Source organism: Lonchura striata, chromosome 1, assembly GCF_046129695.1.
Source record: "Lonchura striata isolate bLonStr1 chromosome 1, bLonStr1.mat, whole genome shotgun sequence".
Classification (NCBI taxonomy): domain Eukaryota; kingdom Metazoa; phylum Chordata; class Aves; order Passeriformes; family Estrildidae; genus Lonchura; species Lonchura striata.
In genome coordinates, this window is record NC_134603.1 from 149,543,583 (window position 1) to 149,567,069 (window position 23,487).

Below are 23,487 nucleotides of genomic sequence, written 5' to 3' on the forward strand. Positions count from 1 at the left end.
GGGTCACACTTCTAATTGGGCAAGACATTGATTCCTGGGCTTGTGCTAAAATAATTTAACAGCCTGTGCTGTTTCAAACCAATCCAGAATGACTCAGTATTCTCTGTTTTCTTTTTGAAAACTAAGTCCTTGAGCAAATCTTATTTCTTCTCATGTCAGGAGACCTTGGAGGCTTGTGTGGAGGTTCTCAGGCAGTGAAACACCTTCCTAAACCACATCTCCCCAGAGACTGTGTCATTGTCACTTAAAATTAACATTTATTTGTGCTGTTATTTCCATTTTTTTAATCACCAGTGATGTGAACACTTTTAGATACCATCACAACTGGCCTGGTTTTCAGGTATGATTTGAAAGTGTGTGGCAAAATACTCTCCTTATTCAGAGGACAAAACCAGCACTCTAGCTCTGCACTTCTGCCCCATAACAGAGATGCAGAAACATGAAGTACCCACACAAGAGGGAATACTTTAATTTAGAGGGGGTTTAACATCTGTCCTCAGGGCTCTGCATGTGGAAGGTCCCTTCATCCCTCTTATCTCCTTCTCACTTGTGAGATGGGAAAGCAACCTTTTCTATTCCAGTCTTATCTCCTCAAATTCCTAGTGGAGCACTCAGTAAATGTGAGGGTAAGGGGTGAAGAGGCATCAATCAGGGCTGGAGTGACACAGTCTGGGCTATCAGCCAGGTATTTTCCACCTTTGCCATAAAGAGACTTTCTCAGTGGTCACTGTGCCAAGGAAAATTCTGGCTGTAGCATCCATTTTCAACCCAGAGGTCCCCTCTTGCTATCCAAAATATTCCCATACCCTTGTTCTCCATATGTTTTGAGCTCCACAGGGGTTCAGGATGCCCATTTTGAGATAACAAGGCATTTTTAGACTACTAAATTTGGTTAATGATTACCTGTGGAGGGGTCACAGCACCAAGCAGAAAGGACAACAGGGAGCCCCAGGACACTGCTGGGGTGCAGAAGAGCTGTGGCATGGATTTGCTACATATTTCTCAGAGGTGGGGCACTGTACAGTCCTCAGTGGCTGGCACAGGACCCTATATAGCTCTCACCATATGACCTGAGCCCAGGACCCATTAAACCCCACAACAGTGAGGAAATGCCCATAATCTTGCAGGTTTGGGTCCTCAAAACTGACTTTTTTTTTTTTTTTCACATGTCCACAAACAAATTGAGTCCACTTTTTGTAGGATGCACATTCTTTGGGCTGTGTAGTTAAAAAACAGTGCACTGAGATTTTAATGGGCTGAAAGTTTATGACCTAACCACAGCAAGGAATAATCCAGGCTCACCCTGCAGGGTGGCTCTGCAATCCCACAGCAGTAGAGCAAAAACAGCTCCCTGGGGAAACCTGTGTTTCCTCTTTGTATCCTCATGGAAACTCCATCCAGGACCTTGAACATTAGGGCAAAAATGCAAACAACAATTCCTGATTCCCACTGTGAAAATCCACCTACGATTTTATTCCTGGGAAGGTGATGCACGGAAGCAGCAGTTGTGTAGGCTGTAGTTGGTGCTATGCAGCAGCACTTTATAAATTCTCTTTCATCCACCTTTGTTTCCCTTTTCTGTCAAAACTCTGTACTAACTCAGCCTTACTGAGTATGAAAGAGGAGGAATACCCATGCCAAGGAGCTGATTTTTGGGGCTGACATAAGAGACTGTGGTTTGGAGTCTGACCACAGCCTGGGGTCAGAGGGGGTTCATTCATCCTGAGGCATGAAAACATTTCCAACTGCAGACATGTTTGTCACCAGTAAAGCACATTTTATGCACTATTTAGACTTTAATTGGAACCCTGCCTCCATCTCAGAGGGCGCTGTCTCAAAAAATCAGAATGGGAGAGTTTGCTTTGAACCTTTTTTCCATTTTTTTTTCTTTTTTGATGAGCCATAAGCTATTGACCTTTTCTGTAACATAAGGAAGTTGGCTGCTGGGCTTTTCTCTGCTAAAGTGCTAACATTTATGTCTAACTATTAATTACCCAAGGTGTTTTTTTTTTTTTTTTTTTTAGGCATTACTCTAATTCTTAATATCAAATCCTCCCCTCAGGGGACCATTCCTTATTATTATCACTACACATGGTTTCTAAGCAGTCCACCCACATCACAACTGATTCAGGAAGAAAGAAGTGTGTGGTAGGAATTGCTTTGCCTACACAAGAAAGGAACATTTCACATTAATAAAAAAAAAAATGCTGTGCAGTGACCAGCCTGGTGAGCAAGTAGCAAATCCCCTGGGGAAATGATGTGGTGTTGAGCTGCTGAAGTGGATTTCCTCCCACCAGCACAGCCAAGAGTCCTTCCTGAACTGCCTTCCAGGCTGAGCTGCTTTCAAGCACAGCTTGGAGCTGAGTGATGCTCAAATAGCAGCTTTGCTTAATGAAATGCTGGTTCTTTCTTTTCAAAGAGGCCCAAAATGTATTCACAGGCAGTAAGCTGGTATGTGATTTAACCACTATTCCAGTGATTTACAGAGTGTTTAATAAAGAAGATTATAAAAAGCAAGAAGCCAAACAGCTCCACCAGGGCTTGAGCCAAATGCCATCAAACTCAGATGAAAAATTCCTGTCCATATCAGAGGATGTAAGGTCAAGCTCCACGATCAAGCTACCAAATGTAACCATTCCAAGTTTTCTGTTGTCAAAATGCAACTGAAAAAACATCTGACATCATGAGGATGTTATTTATAGTCTGACATAAAAGCCACCACACTATGCAGAAGTGCCTTAATTAACTATATAAGTTATCTCAAAATGTGATAAAATCTATAGAATGATAATTGTTAGAGAGGGAGGAGAGAGAAGGAGTAGAAATAGCAAGTTCTTCATGAACAGCAGAATAGATTTTTGTACTTATTTAACAAATTTCACATTTTCATTTGGTTTTACCTACCTTTTCATAAAGATTTTATTTCAACCTCTACAGATCATTCTTGGGGGAAAATATTCATCTGCTCTAAGTAAAATTTAATTAGCTGAAAACAGGTTTTATTAAATACTGTACTTTTTCCTCCTAAAACAAAATGTGGGCACTAGTACAAGTTTATAAATGTTAGAGTGAAATTGTGCAGCAGTCTGTACAACAATTATCACATTTTGCCTCCATTGGGTAGGTACAATTTCTCTTCTTGCTTTGCAGATGGGGACACTGAGGCACAGAATGTTTTTAGTGCTAAAGAGATGATGTTTAACAGATGGAAATAGAGCAGACTTGATCAAATGGGCAGGTTTCTGAAGTAAATTCAGTTCCCTGAAGTTTTTTTATCTATGATTTTAAATAATGAATCACAATTTCTTTTTACTGTTAACATGGAAATGGGAACATGTGCCAGGGTAAACTTCTTGGCTTTCAAAATATACAATGGGATACATACAAAACTGATTAAGTTTTTGCTAATTAACTTTAAAGTCTATTTCTTTCCTGCCAGTGGTTTGTGGGGGAAAAAAAAAATAAAAAAGGAAGTAGGAAGAACAGTGAGAGCTCTGCACAGAGATCTATAGACAGCACTTTGAAAATTTACTCACAGTGAAGCACCAGCTCAGTTCCTCTCCCTGTTATCACTTCTGTGGATCTCCAGCACGTTTTGTGCACTCACTCCACTCCTGGAACTTCTCTTGAAGTTACTGGGGCTCAGCATGGGGCACTCGTGCAGGATTTTACAGACCTGTGAAACCCTGGCAGTGCAGGCAGGAAAAGCTGAACTCAGCTCCAGGAGCTCTCCTGCTTGTGCTTGCCATGTTCCTCTGAGTGCAACACATGAATCCAGCAAGAAATACAGATTCTGCTTAGGAGTGACTGTGCACAACTCCCTCCTTCTCAAATGCAAAATCAGTGAGCAGTGGGAATAACTGCTGATTTTTTCCCTGATCCTGGTAAGAACATTTGGAAGCTCCCACTGACATGTCCCAGCTGGATGTGCTAAGAGCTCCTACAAGGGGTCAGCATTAATCCCTGACACTTGGCTGTGTCTAGAGGGAAATTCAGTTCATGCAGAACTGGGTGGGTGCTGGGAGATCTGAAAAAACATTTTATGCTGGGCTTTATTTGGGGGAATGCAAAGACGACTGTAAAAAAATGTAACATTTCTGCTGGCCACAGCAAAAGATTAAAAAAGATTAAATATCCCCTTGGATATCCTATCCAAAATTAGCTCTTGCTTAGGACCTGCAATGCCCGATCACACCAGTGGTCCTGTATCACACACTGGTGTGAAAACACTTTAATGCTGGTGAGGGAAATCCTGCAACTGGGTTTGGGAAACATTCTGCTCAGTCCCAGCCTGACCAAAAAAAACTCTGAAGTAATTTTTTCCCCCTTATTTCAGTGAAATGACTGTGAATGACTAAGATAATTCATATTGGACCCACAAAAGAAGAAAACAATTTTCAGTGCCTAGTTTTTGTAAGTAGGTGTTACAGTGAGCTCATGAGCACTCTATTTCCCCTTCCCTGGGACGCTGTGACTCTGATCAGGATAACCCTGGACCCCTCCTTCCTGCCAGGGAAGCCCACCCTGTCCAAAGTCTATACAGACCCCTGACATTTCCTGTTCGTGCTCTTTTGCCCTGTTCTCCACATGGATATCACAGAATAAAGAGAGCTGAACCAACATATATCAGGGTAAGAGCCTCTTTTGGAAATCTTTGCCATCTCCTGATATTCCTCCCCTCACAACCTAGGACCTCTGAGCTAGCCTGATATTCAGGGGGCTGTGCAAGGAGGGGGAACGTCAAGTAGGTGGTCGCCTACATTTTTATTTTCCAAAACTAGGAAAAATAAAATTAGAAAATAATATTTTATGCATATGGTACTGGAGTTCCACATTTCCCCCGCAGCCTGCAGGAGAGCTCCCTGCTCCGCATCTGGACCTGCAGATGCTGTCCCAGCACCTATAAATTAAAAGCAGTTGACAACTGCAATGCTGCGAGTGCAAATGCGGGGATATGAGAAGAGCCTTGCAAAAATATTTATAACGGAGACAGCTGCAAGCGTTCTCGGCAGCGATATGTGGGAATCAGCCGAGAGGGGAGCAGAGGGGCAGGGCGGAGATGCTCAGCCGGGGATGGTTCCGCTAGATGGCAGCCGGCGCCAGCAGCGCGATTTTGGGTGAAAGCAGGAGAAATCGGAATGAACAAAAACCCCGCACACCCCCGGCCAGGAACAGGGAATGCAGATCTCAGCCCCTGTGCAAACCATCAGCCACTGAAAGCAGAAGGCAAATGAGTCAAACCAGTGGCTGCTTTTACCCCCAGTTTACCAAGAGGCTGTGAGAAAGCTGAAATCACAGAAGGGAGGTGCAAAATCTGTGTGATCTCTTTCTTCTGCCTCGGGCTTGTTTTAATTTTTTAATCAGATCCTCTGAGTCTGTGTCAGTGGTATCTATTAGTTGTCCTATACAGACCCAGCGTGAGGGGTTTGCTTTGGCGACATCTCTAGTGGAAAAATGTTGCAGTCCTGTGTAAAATACCATTTGGGAACATAGTTACTGATGACATTCCCAAATTGGTTTGTCAAACTTACTGAAAGCTTGAAATGAAATCTGCAAAACATTGGTATGAGCTCCTTTTGACTGGAGAGCATGCAGAACGTGGCAAAAATAATTAGAAAATTCCCTTTAAAAACCAATTTTATGCTGGCAGATTAATGGCATGTTATTTAAAAAGTGATGCCAGAGATTAGGTTAATTGGCTTCCTTATTAGTTAGCCTCAGCAGGGGAGTAGCAAGGGCACGAGTGGGTGTAAATCCGAAATTGCCTGGCCTGCCACATCATAGCTGAGGATGGGGAGCAGGATAGAGAGAGGGGACAGGGACACTGTCACAGCCAGTTTCCAGGAGTGATATCTGCTGGGCAGGAGGGACACTGTGCAGGGGACTGAGTTTGCTGCCCTGCAGTCACTGTCTCAGCCACTGAGCTGAGAGATGCCGAGGGCCACGGGCACACAGGAACAGGGGGGAGAGCTGTGCCTGCTTGCAGAAGAGGAAAAACTGAAAACAGTTTGTAAAGATGGCAAAGGGGTCGTTGCTCAGTGCAGAATTCTGTCCCTCCTGTTATTGACAGGTGGAGGACAAGGGTAGCTGCTTGTGGATGGCAAATTCAATCATCACCAAAGAAGCTGGAATGTCAAACTGAACTGAACCTTGTGCTGGGACAGTGGGCTGTGTCCTGCCCTCCACAACCCTCATCCACACATATCCATCACAGCAATATTCCTGTGTTAAATGGTAAATAGGTGATTTTCAGCAGATGTATTTCACCTCCTGTTGCATCACACTCCCTCTTCACCTCGTAGTCCTGTCCTCTTTGTTCATGTAACACCCTAAAATACACACAGAGCTCCACAGGAAGGACAAATGCCCATGTTCCATGGAAATGGCAATGTGCTGCCCTTTCCACCACTCACATGCACCATCATCACCTGGAAGGTCAATGAAATATCCACTGCACAATATAGTTTACAATGCCTAAAAGCCTAAACTCTATAAACCACACCTTCACCAACACGAGATTCAGTGATCCTTCCAGCCCTTCTTCAGCTCCTGGTATACCACCACCACATCATGCTGTGGGGACACCAATGCCTGACACACCTGTGTGCCCTCTGGTGTGCTCTCACTTTCCAGATTTGCCCTTTATGCTGGAAACTTCTCCTCTGACATATCCAACTCTTCAGTTTCCTGCACCACTGCCCAACCAAACACAGAGAGCAAGGGGAGCCACAGCTGGGAGGTAGAATTGGAGCTGAGGGGAATAAGGAGCTGGTTGTTAGGGACAAAGAAAGATCATCCAGTGTCAGAAAGCTTCTTGGACCACTGTATTGCTATTTTTGTAGCATTTCTAATACGTGTTATGCATGATACTTCTATTTTTTTCCACCTTTGTTTTGTCTGGAATAGAACTGCACTGTCAGTCAAGCCTTTTTTGCTCTTAGCCAGGTTTGCTGCAGACACAAAACTTATGTGCTCATGCTGTGTCTTCATCCTGTTGCTGAATGCTTTCAGCCCACAAGCTACTACTCAGATACATTGCCAGAGAGATGGAGTTCTCAAAAACTAAGCATATTGAGTAAATTCCCAGGAAAAACCCAGCCCAACCAACCAACCAACCTACCAAGCAACTGGCATAAAACAAAACATAACCAAACAAAACAAACTGAAACATACCAAAACAAAAACAAAACAAAACAAAAACAACCACACGCACACACACAAACACCCTACCCCCCCGACAAAAAAAAAAAAAAAAAAAAAAAAAGCAGAAAACAAAGAGCAGATTGTCAAAGGGAAGGGAAGAGACTGAAGAAGTCTGGAGTGTGTCACAGGGACACTACAGCTTTAACAGGGTTGATGGTGAGAAATCTCCTAATTTCCATGTTCCAACCATACTTTGAAACAAACTGCAACTAATCAAAGCCAAAGAATAAAGAATCAGAGAATGATTGAATGGTTTGTGTTGGAAAGGACCTTAAAATCACACAGTTCCACCCCCCCTGCCCTGGGCAGGGACACTTTTCACCAGACCAAGAGGCCCCAAGCCCCATCCAACCTTACTTTGAACACTCCCAGGGATGGGGCAGCCACGACTCCTCTGGGCATCCTGTACCACCAGGCTGCATAACACTCAGAGGAAAGAAATTATTCCAAATATTCAGTCTAAACCTGCCCTTTTTCAGTTCGAACCTTGTCCTAACACTCCATGCCCTTGTAGAAAGTCTCTCTCCAGGTCTCTTCAGGTCCCCTTCAGGCACTGAGAGGCTGCAATTTGGTCTCCCCAGAGCCTTCTCCTCTCCAGTGCTCTGCTGAGTGGCCAACCACGGCTCTCAGCCAGACACCAGCACATCTATATTCCAGACAAAACCCCTGAAATCTGGAATATGAAATTCATGTAGTCTGACTCTCTGGGGAAGCTGAGTACTTCTGTTTCCAGACTTCGTCATCTTTTGCACAGCACACAGCTCAGTGGATGCTGCAGCTGAAAGCCAGGCCACTGCAAAGGGCTGTCACAGGCAACCATTTGTCACAATACACATTGTTTTGCAGGATTCTTAATGGCTGGGCTTTTAAATGAAGACATTGAAAAATTGCTTACCCATGAGGTATTTTGCTGAGGACATAATATGCTGTATATGAATGCTGATACACCTGCAAAACAAAATTAAGAAAAAGACAACAACAAAAAAAAAGGAGATTAGTAACTGCCACCTGTGTTAATAGAGCTCTTTTTTTTTGCAAAAACAGTCTAGTATTTGTGGCTGAGAAGCTCTCCTAAACACTTCAAAACGTGTAGCAGAAAAGAACAATGCATTAATCCACTTAAAGCTGTTGTGTGTTTTCCATCCTGCACTTTGTGAGGGTGTTTGGCAGATCTCACACGCCCAGATGCTCGGTGTCGTTGCCATGGCTCCCAGGTCTTTGATTAAACTGGGGGCTCTGCAAAGGCTAAATATAGAACAGACATTAATGAGGACACCTTGGTCAGCTGGAGACATTCTCCATCATTATAACCAGACACAAGGCATGGGTTTTTTTTTTTTGTTTGTTTTTGGTTTTTTTTTTTTTTTTTGCTTTATTTCCACATAAATAAAACAGGGAGCAGTGCTGGGTGATATCAGAGCCCCTGTCAGTCAGGAGATAAAACTATATTGAGTCAAGGCATAAAGTTGACCTCGTGTTTGTATGACCTGCTAAGTTGCATCTTCGTATCAGTCTGTGCTCTGTGGACCTTGGGGAGGAGCTGGGCAGCTTGCACAGCAGCTCATCTCACAGGGGACAGTTTATTACTTATTTTCTAAGCAGTAAATAATAACAGCAGAGTCAATGCCAGTGATTTAAGAGGTGGTGATTTTCCACTGGTGATAGCAGTCCCTTACAGTGATCAGGAGTCAGGACATCAGTGTGAAAGGTTTAAATATGAATAATTTTATACAGATTTATACAGGGTGTCACTTTTTGCAATTCTGTCATGTTACTATATGCAACTAAATAAATAAATCTCCTAGCAATTATTTCATTTGGCTTCTACTTAAATATTTAAACCATTTTTGCTGCCCAGCAGCTCTCAGAAAGCAACCTGTCCCAGAGAACAAAGGAGAAATTTCTTAACACTTTCTTCACCAAGCAAGCTGGATTGAAATTATTTTTTCCTAGGCTACTGTGTGTTTGCACAAGTATTTTTTTTAATGCTTATGCTAAAAAAAATGAGATGTCCTGGATGGAGCTGCCAGCCCCAGCAGGGGCCATGCCAAGCACATCAGTATCACAAGAAAGCACGACTCAGTCCCTGCCACTCTGGAGGGCAAACCTGCAGGGTGGTGTCTAGAACAGCTCTGCAGCTTCTGGGCTCAGTGAAGAGGCAGATAAACACAAAGCACACCAATAAACACAAGGCACATCATCCTGTAAATACCAAATCAAACTCTGTTACAATTTGAAACCAAACACTGAATCCTTACACTGCTGCATGAGCTCCCTGAAAAACAGACACGGAGGTGAAAGCAGTGGATTTCTACCTAAGAAATGCAGAAAGTGATGCTGGATTGATGTGACTTCCTTCCTGCTAATGCAATTCACTCCTTGCATTACAAGGACATCATGAGGTCACATCCCCAAATCCTATCTCCTTTCAGGCTTCAGATCCATGAGGACTCTTCACACGAGGTGATTCTCTGATGTGCTGGTATCAGGGAAGGTCTTAGAATGCAAGTGAATTCCTCACAAGCCAGCATTTATTTTAGTACAAGTGTCCTTTTTAGATCCACCTGTGTCAGATGATGTCAAATAAATTACCATTTTCTCATTCTCACTCAATCATACCAAAGAGCTCTTCAATCTTCTGATGCTGATACCTGAGACCTGGCTGATGCATGCAGCCTTAGAGTTTATTCCAGCTTTGATGAAGTCCTAAAACTGATACAATTCCTTAAAGAAAAAGCATTGGAAGACTGAATCTGCCTACAGATCTGAAAAAAACTGGTAATACATTGGTATTAAATACTGAGACATTTTTGTCTTCCAATATCCTGGCAGTGGGCTGGAGAAAATGATGTAGATGTATAAATTCTGATCTGAGGCTGGGATGATTGTTCATGGTTCTAAGCCATGCTGTGTTGTCAGATGACAGAGAAATAAGCCCACCAAAATAAGTATGAAGAGATGCCTTCAGTAGAAAATCAAAAAATGTGGCAGGCTGGAGGGAAAAGAGACAGCCAGGGGAGTTTAGAACAGGCCACCTGCTGATGTCCTTGTATGTGGCACAGAGTCCTACAGCCCTGCTGGAAAGTTCAGAGCTGTCTTAGAGGCATTAATGGAGACTGAGACAAAAAATTCTCTTTGCTGAGAGAGCTGAGGACTGAGGAAAACAAAAATTGCAGGACACTCAAAGAGCTCTTTTATTTTCTGAATGTCATGTGTCATCATCTTGGATCTTTGGCCAGACTCTAAAATATCTCACATCAGCTGGGCTATGGTATACAGACTTCAAAGGCTTGCAGCTGGCAGAGTTCACTCAGAGGAGCAAAATTTTCTCAGATAAATCCTTACAATGTGTAGGTTTGCTTATGTAAAAAAGTACTACTTGTATGAGCAAATATTTCAGAATCAGACATTTATTATTAGCATCACAGTTGTTAAGGACACAAGCACATGCATCTCAAAATCCCTCTCAGCCCAACTATTTCAAACCTATTTGGAAAATACTCTGCCAGCAATGGTACTAAGCAGACAAGAATCCAAGAGAAAAATCACTTTATATCTTTCTGAGAAATTAAATGGTAGCTTTCCTCTTAGATATGCAAATGAAATTAAGTTAACTGATATTTTTGAGAGAATGACTTTGCTTGCTTAATATTTCTACTAAATTTCTGCTGGGATCAAGATGAATTTGGCTGTTCACTTAGCAGTAGGAAAACCCCACAGAAGGGAAAAGTCCAGGGATGAGATGAGCATTTTTCCAAAATCCAAACTAAGCCTTAGTGAATGGAGAGTACTTAAAAGTCAGTGTTCATTCATCCTGTCTGCTGCTGAGGCCTGGCCAACAGAAATAGCTGTATAAACTCTGTGTTCCCCTTTTTTGTCAAAGGGTGTGGTAAAAGCCATTGGCTGATTTGATGCTCTCAGCCCTGGTTTTTAGCATTACAGCTCCTCTCAGCAGAGAGGCATATTTGGGGTAGCAGAATTTTGGCAATTGTTGTTCTCTGTAGACTCTGTGTGTCAAACCATCCCACCAACATGAGTCAGAACATGTTTGAAGGGCTCTGGGTATCACCACAATCAGGTCACAGAAGCTCCCATGCCAGCTGTCACCAACATGTGCTGTGAAAGTCATTATGACAAAACCATGGGGCCAGAAACACTCTCCCACTGGGCTTCTCATCCCAGGTCACAGCACAGATCTTATTTACTTTCAATCTAAATTATGCTCTGCAACACGTGCATGTTTACACTGAAATCACAAAGGGACTGAGAGACAGATCTATCTGTTCCACTGAAGTCTTGGGAAGGCAATTATCTCTCTAAAATTCAGAAGAATGCAGGGCTAATTATATGTGACAACACTTGTTGTGAAGCCACTGACCTCTTTTTATGCAACTAACAGAAGAAACCTGGACCTGGTCAGATGAGAACAGAAATGGAAACACTGCAGCACATGAAGCAGCAGAAAAGGACATGTGCATCTCAGGCCACCAAATTCCAAAGGAACAGGGAAACTGTGGTTCCAACAAGTTACAGAAACAAAATGGAATAAGGGATTTCTGTGCTCTGTCACTACAAAGTGTGGTGTGAATGGCAATATCTCCTTGGAAGCACTTGTTTTATTGCTGTAAGGATACAATTCCTTGTCCAGCAGGGCTTACTGAAAGGAAAACTATCTGATATTTAAGCATAGAGTGGATTTGGACTCATTTATTCATTACAACTCTTCATATACTTTAAATTAGAACCCACAGCTCTTGTTTTTGGCCCAGAGTAACTGCAGAAATATGTGACATATATCCAAGAAATTTATGAAATAGGTTTTCAGCACCTTATGGCTGGTATGAAAGATTGCACTACCTGCTGAGGGTTTATCTCAAGCATCAGAAAAAAAAGAAAGAGTTTAGTTTACACTTCCATCTCCTGTCTGTTGGTTTCTGTCTCACTTTGTGGGCTGATGCTAGGCCAGTATCAGCAATAATCAGCATTTAAGGTAGGCTTTCTTTAATGTTTGTATGACAAGGTGCTGAATCAATACAAAGAGGCACCTAATTTTAAGGAGGTTTACTAACAAAGAAAGGGGGGAAAAGCCCTTGGACAAAGGCTCCCCAAATCAGCCCCATCCACTCATCTTCCAGCAGGCTTTTGTACCAAAAGAGCTGATTTAGGGTCTTACCACCTGGTGTATAAAACAGTTCATGGATCTGAGATTAAGCCCAGGTGGACTGGCTGCTCATGATTGTTACTTACTTGATAAATACAGGAATAAAGCATGCTTTACATCCATTTTCTGAATGGCTCCATAGAGCCCCTGGCCCTTTGTACAGCAGTGTTATTTACATTAAAGAATTACCCAGAAAACTCACAAAAAAAAATCCCATAAAACTTAGAGCTCACAAGGGACCAGTACAGGGCAAAGCAGAAGTGCAAGCTGTTTGCAGCTTGCAAGGCTAAATACCAAATTTTCAGTGTTTAGTGTCTTTCTTTTTCAAGACTCACACATTTTATCCAAAAAGCATCCCAAATAAAAATGAATACACCAAATAGCCATCAGAAAGAAAAGTGTACAACAGTTTGCTAAGGCCTGAAAATAGCAAGAATATATTTTAGTGTAATTAATCATAGAGCACCCAAGATTTATCTGGGTGAAATGACTAATTTTTTATTCTGTAACAATAAAGTTTATCAACAAATAATAAATCCCCTCAGGATTCTTAACAGAGCCTTGCTGTCTTGAGAATGTATCTGCTTTTACACTGTGCAGTAAGACAGTAAAAATATATCACAAGTGGCTGGTGAAACAGGAACTGCCAGATCCATTTGAAGGGTTTCCCACAAAGAGTCTCTAAAAAGACATTTGCTGGAAATAGATTATACAGCCCATTTTCCTACTTATTCTATGAGCAGAGAAATCCCCAAATGCACATATGAATGTCAAGCCAATTGAATAATCCCAAGCATTTGACATCATTACATATTCCACCTTTCAAAATGGTCCTGGCGCCCTTAAACAGTAACTAACACTGTGATGCAAAATATGCAGGTAAAAGATGGTTTGCCATTTGGCCTTTAGTACCTGTGATATTTAACCAGGCTCTGAAGCTGACAGATTAAAAGGGAAAAGGGAATAAAGTAGAATGCAGGGAGGCTGCTGCTATGCATTGGCAAATAGCTCATGTATTTTGTACCTTGTTTTCTCACAATGGCGTGAAAGGGAGGGGAAAACAAGTTCAAGAGGAAAATACCAAGCAAACATTAGCCAGAGGTTGTGTTTTCTTCTCCTACACACAGATAATATGTGTGTAAAAGATACCACACTGTGATATGGATTCTTCTATTGGTCAGTCACCAATAAGCAAGCCTGATGTTCACTTCAAGGGTGACTGTTCATACAGATCTCTCAGGAGAGAAAAGGATAATTTTTTGACTAAAAATACCTCACTGCCATAATCTGTTATAGTAGTCTGTGGAGGATTAAAGCAGGTCATTGTACCTGTTTGCAGAATTTTCTGTATCTTTCATGAACATCAGCATTAAAAACTGAATTTTCACTTAATATGTCAACATCATTTGCCTTCATCAAAATTCTTTATGATACCATTGGTTTCACTGAACCTTTCTGTTCTATTGAGAAGAAGTCCTTTCTTTGCCATGACATGTTGAACTGGCCCTCCAAAGGGATGAAAAATTCATTCCTGTACTTTACCACAAACTTCTGTGTAATGTTTTGTTCAACTTTTGTACTTTTATTCTCCCCTCTATTTGTGATTTAGAGCACAAGGGGTTACCTCTGGCTGAGGCATGGCTGGTTAATGGTCTTTTCATTTTTTCCCCTCAGCGGAGACAGAATGGTCAGCAGTGTTCTCTTCAGCCCAACTATTTTTGCAAAGGATTTCATTTTATTGCTAATAGGCACACCATAGTAACCAGCTTGGAATTAGATTCTCTGAGAAACATCACACTATCTTTTCTTTTTGTGTCACTGCAATAAAAAAAGAAAAACTACCAAAATCTATATTGATATTTTGTACCCTGCACTCATTGAGTCTTGATTGCTTGCAAGAACAAAACAAATCAATAAAGCTGTATAATTTGAGGTGTCTTCAACATTCTCACCTTTCAGATTCATTGTGATACTGACCTACTTTGCTTTCTTCTGAGACAGCATGTTCTCTTTTGGCCCTGCATTGAATTATCCCTTTATATTTTATCACTTCTCCAGAAATGCACCTCCAGTAGAGTCTCATGCTGTGTGTCAACCTGCTTGTACAGCCCTCTAAGGAACTCTGCCCATTTCTTTTTGTGCTTCCAATAAATTAGAAAAGCCACAATGAAATGGTACCAACGAGCATTTCCTGAGCATTGCTTCAGCTGGCAGCCAAGAACCCACAGCTTCCATCAAGCACCCGACTCGGGATGCTCTTGCCTGCTGTGCTGTATCCAGCTGATCAGGCACGTGTGTGATGTGCTCACAGCCACAGAAATGGCACTCTGGCACTGCTGGGACACTGCAGGACAGGCTGGGGAGCTCAGGGGAGGGCAGAGATGGGGGAAAATGGGTTTGAGCAAGAAAAATGATGAGAAGGGGTCTCTGAATCAACCAACATGCAGAGAAGTTGGCAACTGGTTGCCTGTGCTATGATTGTCTTTATATTCCATAGGGATTTAACATTTGTGCAGAAGGAGGAAGATATAGACTTTGGGATTGCATGTATTAGAGTTGTTAAGGAAAATAAAGATTTTTCTTGCAAACAGGAGGGAAGGATCCCAACCCAGCAGTGTAGCTGTGCCTGGGTGGGGTGACACAGCCAGCAGGTCTGGGCTCATCTCAGTGACATCAGTGAGCATCAGGAGCTGCTCCAGGAATTCCACTCATTTCCATATACGAAATCAGCAATGGGTGACTCCAGAACCAGAAAGAATCTTTAGCATTTGATTTGGAAGGAGGCAATAACACAAAAGGCAGTAGATCACCAGGACATGTCTCTATTTTGCAAACTTTTTAACCATTTAATCTCTTAGGACTGAAAATTAAATAATTGTCCTTGTTTAAAGGACAACCAGGACAGCTATCCAGGCATGCAGAGCTGTGAATGCCCTGCCACCCACACCAGAGAGGCTTCCTTGGAGAGCAATCTCACATCAAGGTGACATCAGGGAGGGACAGCACATTCCTGCCATGGGGACTTGAATTTTGGAAGCATTTTTAACCAAACTGAAGCTGATTGTGGCGGGGTCATGCACCACAGGCAGCACACACAGTTAATATGTAAATCTCTCCCACAAACATGCAGAGGCTGGGCTGGGATTAGAAACTGATTTTCCAAGCACCAAAGCAAAGGCCTCTGAAACATCAAAGCCAAGGAGTTATTCCTTGGCAAATAATCTCATCTCAAATTGCAAGACAACAGTAAATAAAGTGTGATGGCAACATCCACCACAGTAATGGATGGAGTGGCATGCTGTAAGAGAATGCTGCCAATTCACCTTCCACAAACTGATTATCCATCACAGCTGTTTCATGATAATAATTCTTTGTTAAAAGACCACTTTCCAAATTACACTTTTGAGAGCCTTATACTGCTGACTAGGCCAAAAAAGGGAATTTTGAGGCCAGCTTGAGGATGTGTGACTTTGTGACAGCAGCGGGGTGGAGTGGATGCTCTTTTTGTTGCAAGTGCAGCTCCAGCAGCAAGTCAGGGCACAGGTATTAGCAGCCAGCTCGTGTGCCAGCTCTCACCCCTCGGAGAGCCTTAATCCAATCTGCCAACTGCTGCTGCACTCTGATTCAGCTCTGCCCTGCCAAGCAATTACAAAAGGCTCCTTTTGCTCCCGAGCCACCTGTCCCTCACAGCGCTTCGCTGGCACCACAAAGCCCTTGCACTCACTGGCTTAAAGGACGACAGCTACATTTTTAACTGGTAAATAAAATGGGAGCTGCAAGGCACTCTGTAGGAGTTTTGCACCAGCCCTTGTGCACTCGTTGATGGTCAGGTTGTTGGGAAGTAGCTGCAGTGAAGTTACAATGAATTGTGAATGAAGGTTATTAATAATGAGCTCATTCTTTCACTGATCTTTTTAATATTGAATATTGAATATTTATCAACATTCACATCACAGATATGAACTCTCAGGTTTCTCCTCCCACCCTCTAGTCAGAAACTTGGAAATGAGAATGAAATTATCTAGCACATAGTTGTGATTATAACACACCAAACAATATATCTAAGGAACAGAAGGAAAAGATGAACGAACATGATGTATTACGAGTACAGGAGTAGCCTGAGGTTAATAAAAGTTTTAGAAGGAGATAGCAATTACCTCAAATGCAGGAAATACAGAACACCTTCAGATCCATACAAACACACACACAGAAACACAACCATGATTCTCAGGAATATTTGGGATCATAATAATCACTGTATTGGGCCAAACACAAAGTCCATCCAGTTCACTTCCCTGGCTCAGTGGCCCAAAGCCAATTCGGACAGAAGCCTGGAGTTATCTGATTTACAGACATCCTTCCCAAAAATACTTTCCCAGACTCTTGCACTTTGCAACTTGGAGTGCCTCTCTTTGCAGCTGTCTGCCTTGAGGGATGTCCGGGCCAGTGCCCTCTCCAGTCATTCTTTACAAGCATTTCCCCTTTTTGCACCTACAAACTCATGCAGCAGCTCCCTCTTCCCAGACAATGGTGCCAAAAGCTTGTCTGGATTATGATTCCTCTCAGCAGCCTTTGATGTTTATTTTAGCCTTAGAATTGCACCTTGAATTATCCTGTTTATAGAGGCAGCTTGGGTTAGCTGGTGGAGATGAGAGTTTAGAGGGTTCACATCCAAATTCACTCGACTGACTCTCACCTTCATTGCCTTTGGAGCTGCAAGTCTGAGGGATGAAGGACAGCATGAGAAAACAATGCTCAATACAGCTTTTAATGAAACATTAGATTCTTGAGCTGTGTGGACACTGACAGTGGAAATATTCTAAAAGCCTCTTTTTTTGTGAAGTTTACAATGCAAATGGTAAAGCTTTATAGCAATTATGTGAAAACCAAGCCGTGAAAAAGTGCTGAATGCTTAGTATATCTAATTAATTTATTCATTTTTAAATAATTAGCTTTAGAGGCAGGAATTAACAACTATAGAACCACAGCATATGTTCTTTCTATTAAAATTTACTCTTAACATGTAAAAATTGCTTTTTCTACTGTAGCAGCTGAGAATGGGAATGGTACAAAGAAGTCAGCACTGGCATTGAAATTTTTAAAGTGGGTCCTAGGCTCAGGGCACTTTTAGAAGACTTAAAGAAAAGAATCTGAAACAAGAAAGATGAATCTCTCAGAAAGCATTGGAGAGCAAAAGTTTAAAAGCAGTGAAGTGGATGTGAAAGAAATGAAAAATATTCATATGTATGCTAGGAACCTTGGTCAAAAATTCTCTCCCTGTTCAGTGAAAGATTAATTTGCCAGTTCCATATGAGATCAGAAGACTCAGAGCTGTATCTCAATGTACACACAGATCTAATTCACTGGAAGAGAAAATTCTATATTCTGACAGGAAGAAAACAAACTGAAATCACACAGAAGGCAGGAAGACATTTTTCTGTGTTGTCTTTGTGATGCTGTGGGCAACTTCCATGGGGTAAATGGTCCGTGGTGGTGAAGAGCATCTCTTTGGAAAGCAGGGGGAGAGCAAAGGGGACAGGAAGCAGCTCAGAACCTGCTGCAGAACCCTCCACAGCCCTGCCATCAACATCACTCTGCACACAGAGATATGAGGACTCAAGCATTTAAAGATATGAGTAAAGCCCTGTGATTCCTCTGCCTTTTCAAGAAAGAGCTTCTTGTGATCAGACAATAGAGGAAAAAGGAACAAAAGATTCCATCTTCAAATCTGGGTCATTAGCTGCCCAAGGAGGAATATTAATTATTGGTTTTAACATCAAGCTGGTAAAAGCAGAGTTCTGCAAGCAGTTAAAGAGATAAAAGTCACTTGTTCAGGGTAAAAACAGAGAGCTACACACTCCTTGGATTTAGGATGTAACTTGGCTAAAGAGGAGAACTTTACATCAGATTTGCATTTCTGAGTATGAGAACTTCATTGGGCACCCTGCATAGTAAGACCTGTTTTTCCAGAAGAGGGCACTAAATATATATATATATTTTACTATTTCAGTGATTAAAAATTTAAAAAAAATAAAAAGCACTGGAAATAAGAAGAAATAGATTATAGACTGCTTCATATGTTTCTGTAGAGACAGCAGAATTAAATTCTTTCTAGTTTTGCCTTCTGATGCTTTTTAAATCACTGTTGTTTTCTCATTTTGTATGCTATTTGTAATATATTTCTTTCCATAATATTTTAAATAACCACCTATACTTATTACAATCCAGCACAAACCAGGATGTTCATTGTCCCATAAACCTCAGGAAGCAAATTTATGCTAAAAAGCAGGAACTAATCTCTAATGTAATTCTGAAGCCTCTTTATCTTGCAAGGAATCTAATTATTTGTAAGATTTTTTTTTTTAATAATTTTGATACTGGTATTAATTTCATTCCTTTTAAAGCAAAGTTACCCCATTTTTCACTAAGATAGATTCCCATACAAGTGCAAGAAAGAAAACTGTGATTATTTTAATGCTGTCCATATGGCTTTGATTATCTAGGAGACCTTGTACATTGTCATATGAAGGCTTCATTCAAAAACAAATTGCAATTTATTTTTAAGACATTTTATGAATCATATTAGGACAATAACCTCTACCAGTTTGTTCAAGTTAGCTCACCTATACACTCAGAAAAGGAAGCAGAAAAAGAAATCAAACCTTATGCAAGCTAAGAAAAATTGTTTATTTTTGTATCATAGTGTTTTGCCTTGACGCTTTTTTATTTTTTCCCTCTCTGCTTGATTAAAATCTCATTTACTAAAGAAAATATTTACAGAGGAAGACTGCTGATAGCTGATAATGATACATAATACACCTATGTACTTTTGCATGACAGGCCAATTATTTCTGAGTTTGGATGCTCCTCTAGTCTTTCCTGGAACTGTGGATTTGCTTTGCAGTTTACTGATGTGTATCTGTGCCTGTGAATAAATGCAGAATATAGTTTATTGGCCTTTGCTACATAAGCAAGGCTGTCCAACTTAGTCTGAAAAACAATTTTGCACTCAGTCATGTTTGTGCAATTTCTGTTGAAGTCTCCCAGCTCAATTCAGGAGGCTTCAGGTTTAGTTCTAATTCAATTTATCTGCATTATTAGGAAAACAGCAAGGGTTTAATCCATTGTTTTTAATAGGAAAGCAGTTAAAGCAGCTGAAGTCAGCAGACTCTGTTTTTAATGCATTTCAAGTTTTGTTGCAACGATCAGACTAAACAGTCCCTGGAGTGGAGAGAATGGAGACTGGATGAGAAATTGGGGTTTGGTGCAGTTTTACCAAAACCATTGCTGTGCAGGGATCAGGCAGCAGCAGAACTGGGACGTGGGGATGGAGAACTGCAGGCTGTGCTGAGCTTTGCTTCCCAGCCCAGGCAAACACATCATGTTGTGTTTTAGGAATGCTCCCAGACCATCATTTCAGAAGCACAGGCTTCCCCCTGGAAACATCCCCAAACCAGGGAGCAATAGAGCCAAAAATCTGGTCTCCAATGTGGTTTTGGCCCATGAAAAAGCTGCAGGCCCTAAGTCACCATAGTGGCTGCCAGTGATAAATCACAGAATGGTTTGGCTTGGAAGATCATCCAGTTCCAACCTCTCTGATATGGGCAGGAACACTTTCTGCTAGACCAAGTTCCTTCAATGTTGAGATGATCCCAATCCAAGAAGACCTAGGAGCAGGAGAGCACCCACTCTTTGAATTTTAGGGGTGCAAACATATTTTCTATGGATAATAGACACAAGCAGCCCCCACCCAGCCATTCCTCCTTGCTGACACTCAGTGCCCATCCTTTCCCTTTTATTAAGAATGGAAAATAAAGTATGCAGATTTGGGATGTTTATTTTCATTTCACTATTTTTTCCCGTCAGTTTCTACTAAGTTACAATGGCAGACCCTTAATTTTAAATAAGAACCCATGGGCTAATGACTCAAGAATCCTAACATACCAAAATGTCCCTACAGCATATTTCTTTGAGTTCCTAACCCCCTCTAACTTCTTGTTTAAACTAATTTTTTTTCTCATTAAATCAAGCTGTTCCAAAGCAGAATTGCTGTCAAAAGCAAAGAACCATTAAGGCTACATAAAGGAATACAGTTTCTGCTGGAACTTTGTCAGGATTTCAAATGAACCATGAGGCTCCCCCAGATCAAATAAAGAATAGGTTTGGCCTGTTTTCTTCCCCTGTGTTAGTCCAAAATTGGCCCTGAAATTTAGCAACATGAAATTAATTTCTGTGGTTTCTCCCTCAAAAGAAAACTCTAGGATTAAACTTGTCAGTAATTATTGCTCCACTGGCCTGTAAGTATGTCCAAAAATTTCTATTCTAAACAAACAATGGGACAGGAATTGGTGGAGCGTTGACTGCTGAGCAGCCAGGAACAAACACTCTCACCATTTGATGACATGTTTGCTCAATTAGAGTGGGTATCCACCCTGCTAGAGTTAAAACTTTTAATTCTGTAGGCGTGTGCAGCAGGGAAGATTTGGCATAGAAGGGCCCTGCTGCTGAAGGCACGACTGAGGACACCTGAGCAGGCAGTGTTTGCACAACTGTAATAGAGTTTGGAAAACCCACGGATCCCCTGAGAGTTGTGTGTCAAACTTTCCTCTCTCCGTGCCACTGCAGATATCAAATATTAATTAGCCTGAAATAATTACTGATACCAGCACAGGACAGCACAATGGTACATCTGACAGAGATATTGCTGCTTCTGACAGAAATATTGCTGAGATTCGCTGGCAGGAAAACCTCCCAGCTGTTGAGGGTTCAGGTATTTGCAGCTTTGGTTTATTCAGTGAAAGGTGACCATGAAGAGCTCATCTCCTGCCTTAGACAGACTCCCCCAGGTGGGACAGAAAAGCAAATGGGAGTGTGGAAATGGTTTTGAATCAACCTTGTCTGAAGCCTTTGAAAATTCTGTTTTGTCAGTCTTGTTGAAAACAGCAGATGAGGGAATTTGTTTATGGTGGGTTTGAGACTGGAAAAGATAGGCTGCCTTTCACAGAGACCAGATTCGTAATTCAAAATTACCACAACAAGCTCTTTTCAAATAAAATATTGCCTTTAAATGTTGTCAAACAATAGCTGCTGCTTCAGCTTCAAATCCAAAGTAAACCATCACCCACAAAATTAACCTTTTCTGTGCTGTTAGCACATTTTTGCAACACTTCTTGACACACAGGCCTTAGATTTAATGAGGTAAATGTAGCTGAAGTTTCTGTTCTACCAGAAAGAGCTTAAACAGCACTTATCAACATGGTTATCACACTACTGATCTTGGCTGTTAAAATAAAATCACTCAAAAGAGGATCTGTAAGAAGGAGGAAGAAATGTGGCCCCACCTTCATCCCTGATGCCCCACAAGAACCTCACTGCAAGCCCACACGTAAAATTGCTGCCACTTTCAGAGGCTGTGAGCATTTTATTGAAATATTAAAGAGTAGCTGAATGCTATTAATAATATTTATTCTATGGGAAGTAAGTGAAGGTGTTGCTTTCCTGAAAGTTTAGCAAATTACCAGATCTGATGACTGGCTGGCCTATGTGTTTCCGCTAATTCATTAATAACTTTATTTCTGCTCATTAAAAAAGCACTGGATGACTACAGCCATATAGCTCATTCTTCATTCACAGCTACATTCATACAGTTGGTAAATTGAGAAAAGAGAAGATACTCTGCCTGAAGATACACACATGCACAGATGTAATAACAGAAATATTTTAACTGATATAAACAGCATTTGGATTGAGTCCTTTTCTTCTTTTTGTTTAGTAGGTGCTTGATCCTAATCCATTATTTATCCTAGTAACAGTAACTATTTCTCACAAGTATAAAAAATTACAGTGCTTAAGGCTTGAAAATGTTGGGAAAAATAATTTTATCCAGCAGCCTTTGATATAAGTGAACAATATCCTTAGATTGTGCAGCTTTCCAATAGAGGAGCAATTCGGATTTATGAACAATGATTCAAAACTGTACTCACATTAAAAAGAGGATATGAAAACCATAAACTTAAAGGTTTTTACCTCAAAATGTCCCCCTCAAAAACTAATAATTTACAGCAAACACCAAAAATTAAATAAAAATCAATAAAACAGCATTATTTTATGACAGAAATATTCTATCTGTGCTCACTTTATCATGAAATCACTAAACATTTTCAGTGTTCCTGAAAAAAAACATTGGGTGAGAATAAAAAAAAAAAAAGTGAAATATATTTATTGCCATATAAAGAAAACAGATTTATGTAAGCCTATTTCTAGGCCTGGTAAATCCATTTCAATTAAGCAATAAATATCATGACTACAGTCTGAGCTGTATTACTGATGATAGTTATGACAGTGTTCAATTTTCAGAGGTATATTTATCATAATAATGTTTATCACCTAACTCAAAAGGATGTTATGAGGATACATTAATATTTATACCCATTAGTGTTTTGGAAATAATAAGCATTATGTTATTTTAATTTTTAGACAACTAATTAAATTAGGATGAGGTTGTAATTGGACTATAAGCACAAAACCCATTCATTTCACATAAAACCAGACTTGAAGAAATAATAAAAAATAGTAACAACAATAGTAACATTGTTGTTACTATTGTAAAATAGTAACAGCAACAATAGTAATATTGTTGCTTTCTAAAATAATGCTTTTTTACGTCTTTCACACTCTAGATGCCAACTCTTAAGGTTTGTTCTGGGTCTTTCTGAGCTCTCTTTTGTCCCACCACTCATCTCAGAGATACAGGCAAGAACAGAAATATTGAACTCACCACATGAACTAGGCTAAAAGATAATTTTTGAGTGTGTTCTAATTACAACAATGATTTATTTGTTCCAGCTATTTGGATTACAAAAGAGCATTTATTTTACTGCAAAATAGGTAACAGGATCTGTTGTATCAGCTGCAAAAGTCTCTGAGCCCTAACTTTGTTCAGAAGCCTTTGCAGTTTGGTCCATGCTAACCAGCCAGCATTTCTAAGTGAAATTGCCCTTAACTGGCACAAACAGAGTAATGGGCTGGTAAAATTGGAGACAAATAGCAAGAAGTTTTGAGAGGAATCTTGGCAGCTTTAATTCCTCTCTTGCATGTTGACAACACTGATTCCTAATAAAGGC

At 40.9% G+C, this 23,487-nt stretch overlaps 1 protein-coding gene across 5 annotated transcripts in view; it reads right to left on the bottom strand.

Moving 5' to 3' along the window:
- Positions 1–23,487, bottom strand: part of DPP6 (dipeptidyl peptidase like 6) — a 546,530-nt gene that overhangs the window by 104,537 nt on the left and 418,506 nt on the right. For all 5 annotated transcript variants that reach the window (XM_031503790.2, XM_031503789.2, XM_021543891.3 and 2 more), the window contains exon 6: positions 8,099–8,151. In XM_031503790.2, the coding sequence (XP_031359650.1) occupies positions 8,099–8,151 (53 nt within the window). The remainder of the gene's footprint in view (positions 1–8,098; positions 8,152–23,487) is intronic.